General features: G+C 40.2%; 3 protein-coding genes across 3 annotated transcripts; 1 reads left to right on the top strand and 2 right to left on the bottom strand.

The window, feature by feature from the left end:
* The first annotated feature begins 10 nt into the window (after positions 1 to 10).
* Positions 11 to 1,800, top strand: LOC105269173 (leucine-rich repeat-containing protein C10orf11-like). The gene is made up of 4 exons (XM_011309213.1): positions 11 to 147; positions 345 to 572; positions 640 to 1,009; positions 1,065 to 1,800. Exons 1-4 carry the CDS (start codon positions 88 to 90, stop codon positions 1,142 to 1,144), a joined length of 738 nt encoding a protein of 245 aa, XP_011307515.1. The 5' UTR covers positions 11 to 87; the 3' UTR covers positions 1,145 to 1,800.
* On the bottom strand, positions 1,234 to 15,828 carry LOC105269174 (uncharacterized). Its single transcript, XM_011309214.1, has 11 exons — positions 15,179 to 15,828; positions 13,291 to 13,421; positions 12,221 to 13,233; positions 12,062 to 12,139; positions 11,772 to 11,983; positions 11,347 to 11,585; positions 9,549 to 9,967; positions 4,253 to 9,476; positions 3,421 to 3,581; positions 2,358 to 3,255; positions 1,234 to 2,229 (listed from the first exon to the last, which is right to left on the bottom strand). Exons 1-11 carry the CDS (start codon positions 15,220 to 15,222, stop codon positions 2,075 to 2,077), a joined length of 8,574 nt encoding a protein of 2,857 aa, XP_011307516.1. The 5' UTR covers positions 15,223 to 15,828; the 3' UTR covers positions 1,234 to 2,074.
* Positions 15,829 to 16,276: 448 nt separating this feature from the next.
* LOC105269172 (dnaJ homolog subfamily C member 8) lies at positions 16,277 to 18,843 on the bottom strand. Its single transcript, XM_011309212.1, has 6 exons — positions 18,697 to 18,843; positions 18,228 to 18,386; positions 18,064 to 18,130; positions 17,887 to 17,981; positions 17,651 to 17,793; positions 16,277 to 17,564 (listed from the first exon to the last, which is right to left on the bottom strand). Exons 1-6 carry the CDS (start codon positions 18,826 to 18,828, stop codon positions 17,330 to 17,332), a joined length of 831 nt encoding a protein of 276 aa, XP_011307514.1. The 5' UTR covers positions 18,829 to 18,843; the 3' UTR covers positions 16,277 to 17,329.
* Between the last annotated feature and the right edge of the window lie 1,934 nt (positions 18,844 to 20,777).

The following is a 20,777-nucleotide window of genomic DNA, read 5'->3' as shown; positions in this document are numbered from 1 at the left end:
TATCATTAATTAAAATGGACTGCTGGATAACGACGTCGCAATTGCATAAATCGGCATATTATCTTGTTTACATTCACTCGATCTAAAATGGCTCTGATGGGAATACAAGACTTCAATAGAAGTGGATTAACGATGGAGAACAAAAAGGTGACATTCGAATTTATCAGGAAAAATTTTTTATTAACAAATCGCGTGCAATAAAAAATTTGTCTCACGATTTTTTGAGAAGGTACATTATCAAAAAATCTAACCTCACTCGAGGTGTGAAAAAAAATTGAAATAATCGGAGAGTCCAATTAAAAAAATATCTTCAGAGATTAATAATCAATTTCTTTAATTTCCAGGCATGGTACACAGGCCAGAGAGCCTCAAAAATTCCCCGGGGATTGGTAAAAGTCGTCGGTGAAGATTGTTTGAGTTTAGACTTGTCATATAACGAATTGACATCACTCTCCGCATTGATAAATTACAATCACCTCCAGGAATTAATTTTGGACAACAATGACCTCCATGACTTGAAAACTCTGCCACATATGCCGAATCTTCATACTTTAAGTCTAAATAATAATAAGGTAAAATTTTTCATGACTCGTGTGTTCTACCCAGGAGCTGACAATTTTTTTAAATTAATTATGACAGATTGATGACATCGATTTAGCAATAGACAGAATAAAAGAATGCTGTCCCAGCGTGATGTACCTGAGTTTGCTCGGGAATCCAGGTTACCCAGATCAACTTACAGATCCAATGGACAACGATGAAGCTGACTACAACCGATACAGACTCTACGTAATTCATATTTTACCTGGTTCCCTGCGTTTTCTCGATTCTCGACCAGTGACGAGCATTGAAAAGCGAGATGCTCTAACTCGTGGCAAATTTCTCCGCACAATTAAATTTTCCACGCAAACGACAACGAATACTCCAGGTGATTTGGAATTTGATGATCTCGTGGATTTGAACTGCTCCCCATTACCAAAGGCTAATCGCAGTCCGTTGGACCATAAAGGTAAGAATTATATAAAGTTCATCTGACAGATTAAAACATGTACTTAATCTTTCAGCTGCATTTGGAAAATGTCGTTACCGTTACTCTGGAAAAAATTCCGAGGGAAACAGATATATCATGAACAACGATCTTTAATAATTCCAACAGTTTGACTGATCTGATACTTTACGATATTATTACAACAAAATATTATTTCTACGTGAGTCTTGAATGGAAATAACGTGTAGGTATAAAAGTTCGTTTTATTCATATTCCAGTTACACTGGTAAATGCATTAGATATCAACAAGGCCATTCCAATGATTACTCCGCCTAATTGACCTGATGAAATTTCATACAGAAAGTATTTTTTTCACACGAGAAAAATTGATTGGTAACAATTGATACATTGCTCATACGTACAAAGTCCATTTATCAAATTTGCATGTAAATATCCTGAGATAATTGGTCCAATTTTTAGCACAACGATTTCTTACAAATAAATGTATAATTTCTTATCATTACTGGAATTGGTAGTTATGCATAGGCAGTAGTTTGCAAACTAACCCTGTCTTGCCTTAAGTACATACAAATTTTTCATTTTCAATAACTCCTAACGGCTCTCAAAGGGAGCAAATTGTTCTAATTAAAACATCACACTACAAGTCATGCATTGCAATCACAATTTATGGAATTTTAAGTTTATATCTAATCGAAGTTTCTTTGTGATTCAATAACAGTTTTCAATGTATATCATTTTTATATGGAACGCATATTGAGTATAAATATATTATCTATTTATAAGTACACAAATACATTGAAATTAGGAGGTATTCACATTACCTCAAATTGACCATTTCAATTATCGCTAATATGGAATGTAAAATGTAATATTGATAACGTGAAGGAAAAACCTTCCCCTTTCCTTCGATATCGTACAAAAAAACGTAACTAGGATTTCATGCAAAGGGAAGAATCGTCCACATTTGATATTCATCAAGCTTGGAGTACATTCCTGGATATAGGGACGGATAGGTGAAATATTTTGGCCAATTTTACTCATCCTAGGGAATAAGGAATGAAATATTCAAGAGATATTGCTCTTGCCATGATTGTGTAAGTTGGGTCTTAGAGTCACTGCTCCTTCGACCCAAAAATTCGGACGTTCCAACATACTCTGCCAAAGTGAGAGTTCTCGTCCAGTCGCATCCATCCAGTCCACTGATTTTCCATAATGTTTACCTATGAGGATTGCAAAATACTTGGATAAGCCATAAACAACGTAACGGAAGCAAATAATTTCGCAAATTAAAAAATGTATCCGTTAGCCAACGCGTACACGTGTCAATATAATATATCATTAAACTCACCAGTTCCTAGATTAAATCTCACACCTCCCAAAAATTCATTGCTGGCAATACGATCATGATCCCAAACAGTTAATTCCAGTCCACGTTCAGCCAATTCCTGAATACTAACATCTTTGTAAACAAAAGTATGACCCCACACCGGCGATCCACCAGATCGCCTAACAACCCCTGTCTTTTGTTTTCCAGATCTGCCTTTGTCTGGCAGCAAATAACTTTTGCAGAAGGGATCACAAGTGCCCGAATTTTTAGCTCGAGTCTGAAGATTACGAGCCTCTTTAACGAGCACATGGAGTGCACCTCGGCTCCAATTTTTCTTTCCTTTCACAATGTTTTTATCGCAAGCAATATTCTCTCTCTCCTGCAATTGCGCTGGATCTGGCGGAACAAATTTGAGGCCAACAATAACCTCGCCCTTGTAGGCGACGGGATCATCAAACGGTTCAGTTCTCTCCTGGAGTGGATACCACCTTGGCGTCGGATCATCAAATATTTTATTCTCCAGCGGCATTCTAACTTCTCCAAGAAAATCATTTCTTCCAAACATGTCTGAATGCCACACTGTTAGCCAGAGGGTTCTCGTTTCCAATCCATTCAAGCCAATATGGAATTTAAGTGTCTCATCAAATATCGGATTCAGCGTATGTTTTTTCACTTTCGTTTTTCGCTTTCCACCCTTTGACTTATCGGGTAGAAGGTAGACTTTTACGTAAGGATCAGAACGATTTCTCTTTATGTCAACTGGGGCTAGATCTTTGCACTGGCTCACGTGAACCTCAAACGTCAGCTGTTTGTAGTCGTATTGAAGGGAAAATTCAACTTCACCATGAACTGCCACTGAGCCACACCATCTGCCCTCCCCCGCGCCGCTGTACACTGATGCCATCGAGTCAGATCTCGCCTAAAATTTTTTTATTAATTATTTTTTTATAACTTCGAATTATTAATGCAATCGATATAAATCCAAAATAAATCCAAAAATCAATCAATCAATCAGTGGACAGTCAATTGAATATTTTAAAGTAAATGACAATTTTCGAAAAAATATTATTATATTAATTGTTACCCCAAGGCTAGATAATGAAGCTCGTGTATTCAAATTATGTGCCGAGTGTAGACCTCCACGTTCCGTGTCATCAATATCCATGACTGTGCGACTGGAGGCTGACCTTGGGCTGGCACCTATTATTGGTGTGCTACACGCTTCAGACAAACTACTTCCATCGTCTGCAGCACAAAGCAACATCCCTATTAATTATCCCATTTCCTCCCAATTGTCAGGATGTGCGAAAAAATAATCCATCGAACGGTACCCCACGATAAATTTCTACGCGCATGCCAGCCGTTGACGAAGAACCGTTTTATTATTTTTGTTTCATAGTAAGTGGTATCGCTGGCATAAAAAAGGCATCAGCACGCATTCCGAAACTCAGTGGAATAGATATGCTCCAGTGAGCTCACCTACCGTTCTACCGTTCTGATGAGCATTGCCTTTCAAGTAGAAAAATTTCTTTCCTCTTTTTGTTTTCATTCGGGTTAACGAATCTGATCTTCTCATGGGAATCGAATTTGATGTTCCAGTTGAAAATCGTGAATTCAAATTTTTCGCTGTTTGGATTTTTTTTCTAACTAAACCGCTGTTTCAGGAAATTTTTTTAATTATTTAAAATATTAAATCTCAATAAAATAAAAATTGTTTCCATGTTTCCACTTTTGTGTTTATACATGTTGAAATCCTGTTATTAATTCTATCGTCAACAAGCCATTGTTATGGACTTTCTCGATTCATTGATTTCCCAGAAGAATAACAAATAACAATGAATAAAAATCGTATGAATAATAATCAGATGAATAATCAATGCCCGTAACTCGAACATTAAACTCGTGAAATAATTTACCTGGCGCGAGCGAAATAGCCTGTTGTCGACGTGATCTAGAAGACTCTCTTTTGCCAGGGTTCTGGGTCCCGGGTATTTGCAATCCCGGAGCACTGAAGGCTCGCTTGGGTCCAACGGTTCCACCACCAGCAGCCGAATTGCTCAATGAATTGCGCGCAAACCCAGGGGGTCGATACCTCGCCGACTTGACATTAGTATGTTGTGGCAAAAAGTGGTACATACTCTGTGCCTTGTGCATCGATGTATTAGTCATAATATTATTGCCTCCAGCTGCAGTGGAGGCTGGCAACCTTGGCAATGAATTAGTGGCAGCATTTCCACTGGTGGTCACCTGCATTCCCCTAGGTAGCGTAGTAGCCCTTGGATCACCAGTGTACTCCAACTCGTCCTCAGTATCATCATCACCGGCAGACGCCCCAGACTCACCCCTCGTATTGGCATCAGGCACCGACGATCTCCTCCTATTACTCCAAATTTTCTCCTCGATTGATCCAACACTCACACCAATACCATTACCTCCTCCAATCGATCCACAACTGCGAACTCTGTCCAGTTGTTCCCTGGAGAAGCTTTTTGGATTGAACAGCAAATCACCTGCACTCCTTCTCTTGGCAGCCATTGCCAATGCACTTGCACTTGCACTGGCATTCACATCACCTGAACAAGCCAGCAGGCTTAATTTTGTTCTTGAATCAGCGGCCATTAATGCCGATTCAAAACTACCGCGCCATGAGAATCTCTCATAATCACTCGCCTCTCTCTCCTCGCCCTCTTGCCCGGTAGTCGCTGCCGGATGCCCGTTTATCAGCAGCAGAGGATCGTGGGACTTTGATCTTGGCAGTTGAAAGTGACTCGGGGCTGTTGAGTCAGACGTCGATTCGTCATCCTCAGTGGTTGACGCTGAAGAGGGAGTTCTATGATGTTGTGAATATCTTCGCCAATTTGTGTGGTGTTGGACTGTCGATGTACCCTCGGAAACCTCATGCATCAGGGCAACAAGTCTCGAGCCAATATGATGCATCACCTTGGCAATCAGGGGTGGACTACTGTGAGGAGTTGAAGATGCATCCGAAGACACACCTTCACCTGTCATCTTTGTAAAACTTTGGACGAGCTTCTGGTAGACGAAGGCAGTGTCTCGACCCACTGATGACTGGGGCTTCACAGGATTCTCAGAGATTTCCTTTTCTTTCTCAGGAACGTCCGAGTTCATGTCGAATTTTGAAATAATCTGCTGGCAACTCTGGGATATCTGCTCCTGGAGGGCTGACCTTCGACCACCAGCACCTTCTAAATCCGAACTCGTGTAGTCGGAGCTGTCGTAAGAGTCCGACCAAGTGTCCTCGGAGCTCAGGTACTCGACTATTTCTCTTACTTGTTCATCTCTGATTCCGGGAACTGTTTTCATGAGTCTCGTTAATTCATTCTCGAAGTAGACGAGTTGTGGGGGCTTGGTTCGATTCTGAGGACACATTCGAGACTTTGTTGTTGTGAAGCCTGATAATCTGGGACTTGGTACAGGTGATGGACCACTTGAGTTGGTCGCTGGAGTTGTCAGAGTTGACTGACCGTTTGAATTGGCTACCATTGTCTTGAAGAATTGTCGCATTTTTGACATCATTAGATTTGTCTCCTCGTCACTTGACCAGTTGTTGAAGCTGTCCTTTCGTGATAATGATGGATTGGCGGTAGGTGGTAAGCCATTTTGTGCTTGAGACAGACCGGATTTTGTTTCTGAGTGTTTTTTCGTTTGGCTAGTGGCGTGATCCTTGGATCCATCGAGCTTGGGATCTGTCGGGGATTTTCGATGCTGCAACAGGTCATCACAGCTACCAACAAATCCAGAGTCTCTTGACTGCTGCTTGCCTCGACTATCTCCAAAATTCGACTCACTGTCTGGACTCGAGGACGATGGCGATGTGGAGGTGGATGAGCATGGAAAACTGTTGAGCTCCGGCTGAGGAGTCTTCGATCTCTCATCATCCGAATTTATCATCTGCTCCATATCGTTAGTGATGGTTTCGCAAGATTTACCGAATGACGAGTCACGTGGCTCAGGACTTTTATTACTCCTGTCCTCAGTGACTCGTGGACTTTGGGTTCCCAGAGTCCTCGGCTTCTTCTTCTTTCGTTTCACAGTGTCGAATTGGCCATCTGTTCCAAAGACCGCTGTCTGGCCATCCTCGACTCCATCAGTCTCGGTCGATGATCCCTCTGACTGCGTCTCCTGGCAATCCTGATTCATACTCAAATCTTGAAGTGAATTCTGGGATGTCAAGTTCTGGGAGCTCTGAGCTAGAGCCAATAGATTATCCAGCGATGAACTGTGGGATCTTCCAGTGCCCCTTGCTCTTACCAATCGTTTTCTCCTCTGCGCCTCAGGACTCGGTCGACCCTCCGAATCACTCCCCACTGACCCATCGGAATCCCTTCTATCCTGATCAAATTCAAGAAACTCCGAGAGAAAATATTTCTCCAGTCTTGATGAATTAGAAAAATCACCCTTCTCTTTAACATCATCCTGCCCGAGTGACTCAAGACCTTCCGAATAAATTGACGACGTCTCCGATAGACTATCCACTTCTCTTGATCCTGAATTGCTATTCCCGGAATTGATGTCACCACCAAGTCCAAAGAAAAAATACTTCTCCAATTCCGATGTTGAAGGTGGTCTCTGTCGTTTACGCAAATTTGAACTCAAGCTGGGTTCAGCTTCACTCTCCTCGCACGATTCCTCAACAATCGTGTGAAGTGTGAAGTCAATGGCCTGTCGATGATATCCCCGGAGTTCCTCCTCCCTGTCACCCATATTATTGCACTCATCCTCGGAGCTTTCCTCAGTGGCAGCAGCACTCTGTTCATCCTCATCGTGTGACACTTCCTCAACCCACGAGTCATCATCAGCAAGTCCCTCCTCAAGAATAACAACACCACTGGAATTATCAATCTCCTTACCATCGACATTTACCGTTTTCTCTTTATCATCATTACAACTTTTACCACTAAAACTCAATGGTTTCTTAATGGATTGCACATCGTCGCTCTCACTTGCACTACCAACACTCAATCCACTGTCAATTTCCAGCTCCTGATTACTAGAGCTCAGTCGTTTAACCATTAAGGGGCGTCGAGGTCCTTGGCCATTCCTTGGCTCAGTGACAGCCTCCAACGCCAGATGGTAGTAACCGGCCAATCCCTGTGGCGTTTGCGTATCATCTGGCTCCAAAAGTGTTGTTGTATCACTCGTTATAACACTAACTGGCTGATAACTACCCTGCGTTATCATAACGAGACTCTTGTACTTATTGCAAGCAACGAAATTATTCTTAACAGAGGGTGATTGTACACAAGATGTAAATGATGTAGGTGAAAATTCTCCATTCTCTTTACAAGTGGGCGGGCGTCGCTCGACTGAACGATACCGTGACTTACCCACAGCTCTTTCCCCACTATTATTACCACTACATTCACAATCAACGTCCTCGCTATCTCCCACCTGTACACCATCGGTTTTCTCGCCTCTCACCTCAACATTACACTGACGCATTTTTGATTCACCGCACGACAAATTTAATTCCATATCTCTCAACTCATCATTTAAACTCCATACATTCATGTCAATTACCTCCAACTCGTCACTCGCGTTAAGTTTCTCTGCGGAATAGCTCTCCGGTATTTTAATATCCGCATGATCACCTGACGCACACTCGTCGTCATCGCACACTCGATTACTTGTTTGTGAAATTGTCGACGACCTGTGGGCAATCTCATCAGGGGTTTTGGCACTACCATTTTTTGACGTCAACACACCTTTGTTTAACAGTCTCTTCACGAAACGTTCTGGTGGTTTAACACGACTCATAACTTGGTGGTCATGTAACTCGTCAGTGAATTCACTCGGTTCGTTCGTTTTAGTTGTGGCTGTGTTGGAATTTAATTTACTTTTTTCATTTTGAAAAATTTCTAGCTTTTGGGATTCACAGATGGTAGGCGATACATTATCGCGAGTTATCGGAATTGTGCTGGCTGTAACAAGGCTGCCATGCGAATGAATTAAACTGGTGTTTGTGATCTCTAGAGAGTCTGGCATGACTGTAGAATCCCAGGATTTCTCTTCCGGTAGGTCTTCTGGTTTAATTAAACTCGAATTATCACTTGGATATCTCGGATTATTGTTCAGAGGATAGACAGGAGAATCGAGAAACTCTGAGTTTATATTTCTGATCGATCTCAACTGTACGTGATTGTTATCGGAATAATCGATTGAATCCGCAAGATATATTTCACTCGAGCCATCATTTTTAGATTCGTTTTGATTGTCCCGATCCGCATCTCTGGACGCCATCCATTCACCTGAAGTATCTGAATCTCCTGAAGTCTTCTCAAAATTCAAATCTTTATCGAAGAGACTTATCCTACGGAGCACCAGTGACTGCTCTTCATCCGACAATGCAATCACTCGCTTCAGTGTAATTCCAGCTTCTCCATCTTGATTTTCCGATTCATCGTTATCGTCAATCTCCTCCATGTCATTGTCGCTTGTCAACGAATCGTTATTCACTACGAATACACGAGAGAAATGATGAGAGGCTGATTCATCGAGATCACTGCTGTCCGCCGAGGATCTCCCTGAGGAACTCCCCGCATCGTCCTGCGAAGAACAATAATTTCTTCTGGTTTCCTTATCCGGCTCTGCATTTTCCTCAACATGAGATTCTTGTTCTTTCTCGGGTACATTTTTCGAAGGGGCTTCTGGCTGGAATAAATCGACATTACTCTGATTATTGAGAGGACTCTGGACCTCTGGAGCCTTTTCCTCTTCATCTGGCTTGAATTTCTCCTCGGGTTTTGGTTCCTTGGAGGCTGTAGCTTCTGTCAAGCTCCCCTGGACTTTAATGTTTTCAAATTGTCCTAGTGACAAGCCATCAGGCCTGAAGGTGAAGATGGAGGGGTCAAAACCCCCGCTGGGAATTCTCGAGCCTCTCTGAACAGTTCCATCAAGAGGATGATTAAATCTTGGATGCCAGGAAAACCATGGGGCTGTGGGGTCACCGCGAAGGCGCAAAGTGCCCTCCGGTGTTCCACTTCCGGTGATCATTGATGAAGCAGCTGCTGCAAAATCACCGTTCCAGAGGGCAGCTGGAATGGGCACTGGATAGGGGACGGGTACGGGGATGGGTACTGGGACAGGTAAAACGTTTGCACTGGTAGAGCCTCCACAAGCCTGTTCAAAAGTATTTCACAGTTTTAAATTACCATAAATACTGGAAATAACTCCGAGAAAATATAAACTCACCGAACAAGCAGCAGCTCCTCTCCCAGGACAGCAACTCCAGTCTCTAATGATTCCCCTGGTGCTTCCACTGATGTTAGCAATTCCATCAAGATTAATACCATCACTCAAACCCGTTGGAATCGGTAAAGTACCACTCTCAAAGTAATCCCAATCGCAATCCTCAAGTCCTTGTGCATGACCCCTTGGCAAACCATTCAAGTAAGAAGACCCTGAGCAACTGCTGTCCGCGTCATCCTCTTCCCTTCCCGATGACGAGTCCGAACTTATGAACACCAAACGTCGATAATCCGGTGTCAGAGGATTTGGTTCATGAGTCTGGATGTGTCCCTGAGTGGGACTGCATTGACGTCCTGCCTGGAGACTCGAGAAATCCTCACTGCAGCATGTTCTAGCGTGTGATCTCCCTCGTCTACGGGAGCCTATTGCAATTATTCTCGGTAAATATGTGAGTAATGACTGTATTTCATGAAATTTTGCGGTCCGTATAAAGCCACACTAATGATATCTCTTAATTATTCGGCCTCGTTTTTGGAGAAAGAGAAAAAAAAAGCAAGCGACACGCCGAACTGTCTGGATGTGCTTAACTCACTTGCGTCTTGTAAAGTGTATATTGGAAGAAAAAAAAATGTTGAAGTATTCACTGGTGTTGTTAGGTAGGTGTGTGCGCGGCCGGAACCAACCGGCTGCTCGCTTACCCATCGTCTTGCCCGGTGCCTCGATTCAGTCGGACAAAACATTTATATAGGGTGATCTTTTTAAATTTGAAACTCATTTCCCGTTTAAACCATTACGATAACCCTTTTCTCATTATTATTATTCCCAAGATCCCGTCACACTCGGTATTTACCTCATAATTAAAGGATTAATGTCTTCATTAACGTCAGAACTAATGCCCTCATCAATCCATCCATCTAATCCATTCCGAATTACGTTTTTACCTGTTCGTTTTTCAACGCGAAATTATACGGATTAAATGCGATCGTTGAAAATCATTTCAACAATTTTTATATTCACAACATTCCATCACATTCACAATTCACTTTATAATCAAGGGATTAATGTCTTCATTAGCGTCATCATTAATTTCGTTATTAATGGCTTCATGCCTCCATGTAATATTTTCAGATTACGTTTTTGGGTGTTCGTTTTTCTATGATGGATGAGAGAAATTGAATGGATTTAGACGATTCGATCGTTGAAAATCATTTGAGTGACTTTTTAGTGAGAAAATTAATCGACGAATTATTTCTGAGTAATTTTTTCGCGCCACCCAGTGTATGTATTTACAGATGGGCGGATTGTAGAATGAAACAGTGGACGTTGCATTGTTATATACCTATATACTTCTTCGCTTGGGTCTGCCTCACCTGAGAAGTTTATACACCTTTGTGTTGCACTCGTTGCAGGGGAGTGGGAATTTCTATTTTTGCCGTGAATTTTCACTCATTTTTTCCCTCAATCAATTAATTTTCGCGTTAAGAGTTGTAATTGTCCGTTAACCAGAAATAAAATACGACAAATGCACCGATGTAGAATAGTAAAAAATAGGTAGACACCATGACAGTGAGGAGAAGTTGAAATGCGCGAAGAGTATCCATTATTTAGTCTTGATTAATTACCACAATTATTCATAACTTTATAAAATATTTACAAAACGTTTAAAATGCTCATCGATACAGGGAGTTGTGAAGACTGATTGGTGTGAGCTTGAGGCCAAGAAAATTCAACGTTGGGCTTCGATAATCAATTTCTAACATGCAAGAGCTCCACTGATACTGGGAGGCAATATTTTTTTTACCTTGAGCATCGAATTGTCGGCGTCTACGGAGTATTGTTCTACCCTGGGTGGATGCGCCAGTCAGTCTGGCAGGATCACGGGAGAGGCAGTCGTCTTGAGGCTCGTCTTCCCCCGCACTTGTTGCACTGTCTCTTTGAATTGGCTCGTCAATTGATACACCTGGACAACAGTGACTGCTGCCGAATAATCTGACCTTGTGAGCGATATTCACGTAACCGTGTAATCCGGATTCACTCAATCTGAAATTGAGTTATTGCACAATAATGCACATTCAATTCACATTCAATCATATGAAATCCGTTACTTATCGAGTTAAAGTGATAATCAGTTTATCCAGAAGATAATTCATATCAACCCATCTTTGACGACTGATATAATGAAAATTGTTCTATTCTGTATGAAATTTATTAAAATTTATTCCTCACCTTAAACTCTCACTACCACTGCTCTCATACCGCGTACTACTATTAGACTCTCTTCTTGTTCTCGTAATAGCGTCTCGTATTCTCTGCGATGATATAGATGACTCACCACTCTGAGTTTTTCGCGGTAATGCAGGCGTTGGTTCACTCTCGCTTTCACGTGGACTGTACCTGGATGAACGAGTACTGAGGGGGCTGGCTTCCGGTGACAGATGCTATAATTTAAATAAAAATTACAAGGTTGCTCTATTTTATTCTCCGTCATTCTTAGCGAGAGATTTTGCAATGCTTACGCTCGATGAGCGACGATTTGGCGCATCATCTGTGTCGTCAGTGTTGGAGAGCTCTTCCTTCGAATACTTTCTGCGGATCTTGGAGTTAAAATTGAGTTATTCATACGTTACAATCAAATAAACGGGAGAAAAAAATTTAATCTGCTCTCAACAACTCACCACTTGAATTTCTTCACTTTTTTTACTCTGATGAGGATCAGGCAGATTTTTTATGTCCTCTAAATTGATTTCTGGAGTTTCGATATCACTAGCAGTGGAAGTATTGGACGTATCCATCACATCAACAGATTTTTCACCGTCTCCGGAGTCTCTATCCTCCGAAGAATCACCGCAGACATTTTTTTCGTCATTTGCAGGACTCTTAATACCATGGCACTCATCTATTATCATCTTCTCATTTGCCATAGCTAAAGATTCGAAACTTGTTTTCTCAACCGTTGTCTCTAGTACGAGATCGTTTTGAGAATTTATTTCCTCTAAACCTTCTTCTTTGTGATTCTCCGGATGTTCAATCTTAGTTTCTGCTTGTGTTTTGAACAGAAATAAATTCTCTTCGCTCCTGGGAATCCTACGGAAATTGGTAGGAGAATATTTCAAACGAGATTCCTCCTTCTCTTTAATATCCCTCTTAATATTCGAACTGGATTTCGCCTCAAATTTTTCCCTCTTGAAGATCTTCTCGTCCTTTGATTTCTGTGAGAGTTTGGGAATGAGACTGGGGACATTCCCTTCCTCTCTATATCTCCTCAGATCGTCAGTGCTCCCTCGATATCTCTGAGGAATGAGTGAACGTCTTGGTGATTCCCTTGAACCACCAATATCCTCAAACTCCCTTGAATTTCTTCTATAAATCGGTATATTCGATTTTCTCTCGCCATATTTCGGTGAAGATTTAGATTCAGAAACGCATTTCTGAAAATGCTTCGCTGTCGGTTTCGTTAAAGCCCCATGAGCTTGAGGATTATCGTGTTCGTTTGCATCATTCGATTTATTTCGCAAGTTTAATGAATCTGTTTTAAGGGAAAACACTTTACGCTCAATTTCATTCTTCAAGGACTCGGCGTTTTCTGTTTTACTGTTCCCACTCGTGCGATTATTTCTGCTCAATGGAAAACTCCGGTATATTCTGAAAGCTGGAGACTTTCTGGAAATAGTCCATCGACAGGGTGGTCCTGAAACAATATCATGAGTTAATTAAATTAATTCCCCATTGAATAATGAGTGCTCACCATTGATCGTCCAAGCACGGCGTATGCTTCTCTTTAATATATTAATCGGTGAATTTTTCCTGACATCATCCAATGGTAACGCAATGACTGAGCCACTTTCAACTCTCTTATTTCCATCTCCATCAAAACTACTGCAACACAAATCATCAGTAGAACCTCTCCACTTCACAGAAATCAACCGATATCTCCTGAATTACCGATACATCAAACCAATCTCAAGAAACCAAATAAAAAATATTGCAAAATTAAAACATAAAATCGTCATCGCTTTAACTCACTATACCGCGAACATAAACCGACACACTTTTATCGTAAGAAGCGTAATCATCACAAAAAAATTAAACCACAACCCAACCAACTCGAACTACTCATCCTCTCGGAATTCAGTCTGGCACCGGAAAATAAATGATCCAATAACTTGGCGATTTACAATTATTCTCCAAATCATTCGTTAAACAGTAACCGCATTCAGACATTCCGAAATTACCCGGATGAGTAAAATGTAAAACAAAGTCAATACCGGTGTTGGATACCGAGTCCTGGAAACTGAAATGCCTCTCATTTCAGTGACTGGAGGTCCCAGTTCCAACGAAAGACGGGGGCGACATGATTCTTTAAAGATCGAACAGCCGATTCCGTAGTACATAAATTATGAAACGAGAAGGTAAAAAAAAAAAGGAGGTATCTAGCGTAGGTATATCGCCAATGCCAAATAGGTACTGCCTGAAAATCCAACCGCCGACGCCGATCTCAGGCACACGGGTAAACCCCGCTGGTTATCCGCTGGCGTCGTCGAGGTGCCTTTCCCCTCTATACACGTTTCTTTCTTTTCTCTTACCAACTCCCTCTACTCTCCATACAAAACCTCCTCTTATTGCAACGTCCTCCCTCTCTCTTTCTCTCCTGTCATGCTTTTTGTTTGGATGCTGAGGAAAAAAAAACCCTTCTTCTGTCTGCTCTTTCACGATTTCTCTCCTTCCTTCTTTTCCCCGTTGACTCCAGCATCACTAGCACTTTCAACAAACAGTGAGTACTTACTCGAATTTACCCAGTATTTTTTAAACGTGTGGTCTTGTTTTTCACTGAATCGTTGCCTCTGGGTGGAAAATAGTATCTCCTTTCCAAATTAAATTATTTTTTGGAAATACATGTGATGGATTAATTCTGGTTTACGAGGGAGTGAACAATTCATCGGTCTTCTATATTTTGTGACGTCATTGGAGAACAGGGCATGACCATAAACTGAAGACAGTACGTGTTTAGTGGCGGATACACTCTTCGCATAAGGATACGCGACATTGGTTTGTCTTGCTCGAGACTGGACTCTTAACCCTTCCCCTTCTCTTAAACTGTACATACACAGTCACATATTTATGTATATACCAGCGGGTAGGTCTCCAGGCTGGTCAATGCTTTTACATATACAGGGTGTCCACGATGAATCGGTGATTTCTGGAGTCTGCTGGGGGTCTTGGCAATCAGTTGAAAAGAGACTTAACAGCTCTGTCATGTCAAATTATCACCTATTTGTCCACTTTCTTCCATTTTTCTCAGCTTTTCAATATTTTCCACATCTTTCAGAGGCTAATCAAATTTCCCAGCACGCTGGAGATCGGTGATTTACCAGAAATACCGTTGCTTCGGTGTCGAGAAATCCGGTATTGAACTTTGTTGTAAGCAATTGCGGTAGGTTGTTATGTGTTTTTAGTTGAATGGGAATTTAAACGTTGAAAAAAAATAAATTGCGAAGAACCATGGATTATAAGGGCAACAGATTTTTTGAGACAGATTTCTCAGAGTATTCAGTTAATTTAACTTGATGGAAACTGAAAGGTCATCTGACTTTTCTCGTTTTCCTTCGCGAGTGAATTTTTCATGGATAATTTACCTGTGTTTATCGTCCGTTCGTCGTTTCCCACGTATTCTCTCCATATTCCCCGGAATTCACTTTTATTATCATTGATCCAACGACTCGAAACGATCAAGAAGTGATAAATTCACTTGTTTATTTATAAAAAATGCAGTTGCCCGCATTTTGGAGGAATTAATTGAAGATGGGCGGAGTACTTTGAGGCACTTTCGGTGATTTTCCGGGTAATTACCTGACTGTCAAGGTTACACATTCACGCTGGGCAAATGAAAAAATTTCATTGTTGGTACTATGTTATTTTCATACTGAAGTAATTGATGGATTTATTTACGCGATAAATGAATATGCTGAGTAAGACTTCAGGTAGGAATGCACGGGTGAATTTTTCGATGGAGGATTGGGGACAGGTTTAGGCCGGTTCCCGGCATCCCTCACTGTCGAGGGCAACTCCTGGACTGAAAGACTCAAGACAACAGGGCACAACCTTATGCCCCGAAGAAAATGCACTTCCTAACGACATCACGATTATTCAACACGTATTTTTATTCAACTGGAGGTACATTGATTTTTCAAATTATTCATGCTGGGGTGCTGAATATTTCTGGGGGGAGTTTAGAGATTATTTTAATGCCAATGAACTCAACTAAACTTGTTTGTCCACAGTTTACTTAATAAAACGAAGAAAATTCTTGTAACGGAATAAAATGCTACCTGTTGCGTTGGTACGACACTCTACACACCTGACTTTTGGGTCGTTACGCGCATGTGCTTTCTTGGTCCATCGAAGGGCACGTGATCAGCTGGGGACCAATGGTGTCTTGAAATGGTTGTCATGTGATTGGTGGAGATTTCGAGCAGATATGAAAATTCTTTCACAAACTTCTTTCTTACCTAAAGAAATTCGTTGTATTTTTCAGTGAAGGCTTGTCTGCTTATTTTTTAATGTTCGGAGAGAAATTTGAAATGCAACATGTGGGGAAAAAAAGTTAATGCAAAAACGCAACGCTTTCTCCGAGAAATTTTATCAGATTTCTATTGAAATTGGATAAATAGAATTTCCACTTTCCTCGCTAAAATGCTGTAAATTATGGGGAAATAAAGTAACGACAACGAATATTATCTTTTAATTAACTGTTTTTTATTTTTCAATTCGACAGAAATTTAAAAAACAATAATTATTTGAAATCGACTGCATTGAAAATAGTATTTTACACAAATTAATTCTTACGTTCTTGATGAGTATGAGCTTTTCGGCTCGAGCCAAAAACGTATTTTACAATAAGTTACGTAAATAATTTTATAGTGCGGTATGTGTAAGTTTTACGCACGCCGTACTGTAAAAATATTAGACTTATTATTCTAAGACTCTGACTGATTTTCAAGGCCCGGTTCAATTATCTTTCGAGCGTTACATCCACTGGTTTTGTTCTATATCGAAATATCATTCGAAAGAAAATCCACCCAGAAACTTAAATATAAACATCATTTGATCCTTTGCCATCGTGAAACCGCATCGTCATAAATTTTCCCTCAATTTTGATCATCAGTAATGGCGTACCCGTATTACGCACCGAAAATCATGAATCGTCATTGTTTTTAGAAAAATATTTTTACCTCGTATTATAAATCGCTGGTGATTAGACAATGGGACAGTGCTTACTCGATCTTGAACGATGCATTCGTTAACAAAATCACAGAGAGAAAGAAAGCAAATTCATTCTTAAATGGTAAACAGACTCCAAGGCATTTACTCGGACTTGTGAGAAAGTATTTGAATGGTTCCATCTCAATACTAAGTAAACATACAGTATTTAATATTCATTCATACGATACAGAAATCTACGCTCTCTTCACATTTGACTTATTTTTTTTGACGCATCATTCACAAGTTTTGATAATTGAATTATGAAAATCACGATCTCATACCTTGTTATGTCTCTTTTCGAGCATTGAAAACTACTTCGTTGAGATTGTGGCGAATGATATTTTGAGCATATATGCACTTATTTTTCATTTTGATTGATAAATTTCCGAAGTAATAGTCTCAATCGCAATTACCTGTACATCGAAAATATTATGAGAAAATGTTCTGACAACACTTTTCAATTTTCATGTGGAGAAGAAATTGTTTTTGGCCACAACCAAAGAGTTACAATTACTCATGATACATTATCGTGACTCGGCTTTCGTTTTCGGCGGCCTGAAGGCCTTCAATTTTTTTGTTTTCTTCTGTTTGGCTGCACCCGATCCAGACTGAAATGCTTTCCAACTGTCCACCCTGGATTGCCGAGATTCCTCAAAATTCTTCTGCCACTCTTTCTCCATAGCCGCTTGCGCCTCAGCACTGAGTTCTTCTTCGCGTTTTCGTTTCCGTTGTTCGGCATCTCTCATTGCTAATTCTCGTCTGTAAATTAATTTTGTCATTGCCTTAACAATAATTTAAATTTTAGCGGTTTCCATGGAATAATTAGATGAAGAGCGGTGTTCTACCTTCTGCGTTCCATATCTGCGAATAATTTCATCGTCATCACCCACACAGCATGACTGTAACCTTCCTCACTCTCTTCCTCAAGCACCGGAACAGTTCCACCCTCTTTTCCTTCCTTTTTCAATTTTTTCTTCTTTTCAGCTATCTGTATTTCCATTTACCAATTTAATTATAACATTTTGTATAAAATTGAATTGAAATCTCAAGTCACCACTCGTTTTTACTGATAAATTCTTACCATATGATCCGTACGGGCTTTTGCCTCTTCAATAACATCCATACACTTCGCCCGTGACTCTTCATTCTCTAGGGTTTTCCACGCCTTATTAACAACTGAAATAAATAAAAAAAATCACAATGAATCTTAACACATACCTGATGGAGAGATCACGAGAATTTTGCAATGATGTCTTACTTTCAAAAGCCTGTTGAGCTCTTTCTGCATCATCTTGATTTTTATCTGGATGCACCAAAATTGACATCTGTAAAAATACGCGATTCAAACCCGGTGTTATTTTTAAAATAAGACAGTGGGTTCAATTACTCGATAATTACATGATATGGTTAAGAAAAACTTACTCGACGATATTTCTTCTTAACTTCATCTATCGTTGTGGTAGGATCGATGTGAAGTACCTCGAATGGATTCAAGTTGAAGTATGACGAGCCAGGACGTAGTAATCTATCAATTTGCTGCTTTGGCGTGAGGATAGCATCGCGTTTCTCAATTTCTTTGACCTGAGAATAAGATTCACATGTCGATTATTCCTCTCGCCAACAACCGCTGCTCATAGGTTAACCCTGTATGTACATTCTGCACAATTATCCAGCGACAGGACATCGTGTCATTAAAAAAATTCCACTCCATGCAATTAATGATGATTCCACACATCAATTATAATTCATCAATATAAACAATGAGAAAAAACACAAGTGACATTTTTCGAACTCTCTTTCAAGTGTTATGTGGTGAAATTAAATGGTATTGCCAGGGAATAATTGTCCAGATATTTAGGTAGTTATTAGATAGTAGAATGTGTTCACTCACTTCAGTGTAAAATTCGTTAAACTCATCTTCCTTTTTCTCTCCAAATTCACTTGATATATTTGAGTTGGAAGCAGCCATCTTTGTTACGATTTCCTCAGCCCCGGAGAGAGTCACTTCAGTCACTGCTGCCATCTGAAACACTTAACCAATTTTTAATATCAAAAGAATCCTTGGAATCCAATACCACGAAAGATCCCGAGGTATCCGACATACACGATATTTTCAATATCGAACGGCTAATCAATGAATCAATCAAATAAAATCATTTCCAAGGATAAATTGGATATATCCCACTTTGTCATGCCATCATGTGTCATGAAACTCGTGTCCATCATTCAAGTCCATCGATAATTATGAAAGAATGGATGATATTGCGCGAAAGAGCTAAAAAAAACGTAAATAGAGTATTATGTAATGGTATTATTGAAATTTTTGTAAAATTCTCCTAGTAGAGTCATAGATGGTGTCGACACGATTCCATAAAGTGGCAAACAACATGAATAATTGATTAAAAAAATTGATAAATGAGCTTATCATTGCCAGGATTTTCCATAAATTATTGAAATTCGTATTGTAATCTTCGACATAAATATTACATTTGTATTCTCATGACAACGAATAAGTTCAAATCACGCATTAATCATTGGAATTAGCGAAAAAAAAAAATTGCATGGAGGATGTATTAGCGGATTTGAATCATTAAATGTTATTAATAACTTGAACCTTGTCTGTTAATGTAATTTTTTATATCTCCCAGGATGTACAACTCGCAAGGTCGTCTATCGTCCATCGTCGACGTAATGATCATTACGAGTTGAACTATCCGGGTGTTTTTTTTTTCTCCAAGAAACTGGTAGTTCCGCACTCTCCCCGGTCTCTCTGATTCTCCAAAGAGGAGAATTCTTTAATGGAGAGAAGGCCATTCCCAGCAATTCAATATCTCTTGTCCCCTCTTCAATCTTTGTTGAAAAAGGCCCTAGTCGACCTATTACATCGATTTAATTGCCACCGTGCGGTGTCTTTCACACAATAAACTCTTACATACGGCTAATCCACGGAGTTCTCGTCGAATCTTATCATTTTATCATCTTGTACAATCATTAAACTTTTATTTTAAACCAGAAGAGCTGATAAACTGATTCACTAATGGAAATCAACGTCGATACGAACCATTCATAACTCCATGGATTCTAGGTGAACAAATTATCTTGTGAAAATGATTTATAGAGCTGTCATGCAAGGATACACCTAGTATCTGTAAATAATTTGTGCACAAATTTATCAATACAGAAGCAAGACAGAAGCTACGGTCCCAAAGTACAAATATAGGATAGAATTTCAGAAGATAAACAGTATTGAACAATTTCTATTGAATTATTTTATTAAGAACATCAAAAGCATTGGGACACACCTAATTAGCTCCTCCAGCTCCATCTTCTCAATTCCACTCTTCTCCCCACTGAATTAATTTCTCAAAATGTATTCATCCTAACCGGAAGCCCTCCATAGATCCCTACATAAGTAAGTCCCACACAAATCATGAGCACATCAATGCCGTGGACCTCAGGAATGAACCATCCGCAGCCAAAAAAAAAAATCCACCATCCAACGAATAATGAAGTATGAATTTTAAAAATGATGACAATGACAGCTCATGACAATTTTTTTTAAACCAAGTTTTTTTTTATTTAATAGTAAGTATTTGTGTTAGACCTTTTTATGTGGCCACGTGGTACATGACAATCAGAGTCTTGATGGTCTTGATACATCGAAGGTGAAGGAGAGGAGTTGAGAATTAGCGAGGGAGTGAAGAGCTTGAAGTAGCTGGTGACCAAAGAGACAAGGGATGTGTCTCAAAGAGCGGTAGCGGGAGAGTAAAAAAGAGAGAAAAAAAAACTGTGAAGAAGAGGGAAAAGAGTAAAAGAGAGATAAAAGAGGGGGTTGGCGGGAGAGGAGAGGGCGAGGGGGAGGAGAGGGCAGTGAGGCTAGGCGCCACGAATTCATTTTGCGTAGTGAGAGAGCTGTAGATGTTCGGGTAGCATCGGTTATTTCCGTAAACGTATTTCACAACGAGAAAACCA

The sequence above is a fragment of the Fopius arisanus genome, unplaced genomic scaffold (genome assembly GCF_000806365.1).
Source record: "Fopius arisanus strain USDA-PBARC FA_bdor unplaced genomic scaffold, ASM80636v1 scaffold00065, whole genome shotgun sequence".
Classification (NCBI taxonomy): Eukaryota; Metazoa; Arthropoda; class Insecta; order Hymenoptera; family Braconidae; genus Fopius; species Fopius arisanus.
This window is presented reverse-complemented; position numbering and strand designations above follow the sequence as displayed.

Excerpts from the sequence above, each read along its gene's own strand:
- LOC105269173 (XM_011309213.1), top strand. The coding sequence starts at position 88 with ATGGCTCTGATGGGAATACAAGACTTCAATAGAAGTGGATTAACGATG. Across the intron at positions 148-344 it reads TAACGATGGAGAACAAAAAG|GCATGGTACACAGGCCAGAG; the intron begins GTGACATTCGAA and ends TTTAATTTCCAG. Across the intron at positions 1,010-1,064 it reads CAGTCCGTTGGACCATAAAG|CTGCATTTGGAAAATGTCGT; the intron begins GTAAGAATTATA and ends TTAATCTTTCAG.
- LOC105269174 (XM_011309214.1), bottom strand. The coding sequence starts at position 15,222 with ATGGAGAGAATACGTGGGAAACGACGAACGGACGATAAACACAG. Across the intron at positions 13,234-13,290 it reads CCGTGCTTGGACGATCAATG|GACCACCCTGTCGATGGACT; the intron begins GTGAGCACTCAT and ends ATATTGTTTCAG. Across the intron at positions 3,582-4,252 it reads GGCTATTTCGCTCGCGCCAG|ACGATGGAAGTAGTTTGTCT; the intron begins GTAAATTATTTC and ends TTTGTGCTGCAG.
- LOC105269172 (XM_011309212.1), bottom strand. The coding sequence starts at position 18,828 with ATGGCAGCAGTGACTGAAGTGACTCTCTCCGGGGCTGAGGAAATCGTA. Across the intron at positions 17,982-18,063 it reads AGCTCAACAGGCTTTTGAAA|TTGTTAATAAGGCGTGGAAA; the intron begins GTAAGACATCAT and ends TATTTATTTCAG. Across the intron at positions 17,794-17,886 it reads AAGCCCGTACGGATCATATG|ATAGCTGAAAAGAAGAAAAA; the intron begins GTAAGAATTTAT and ends ATGGAAATACAG.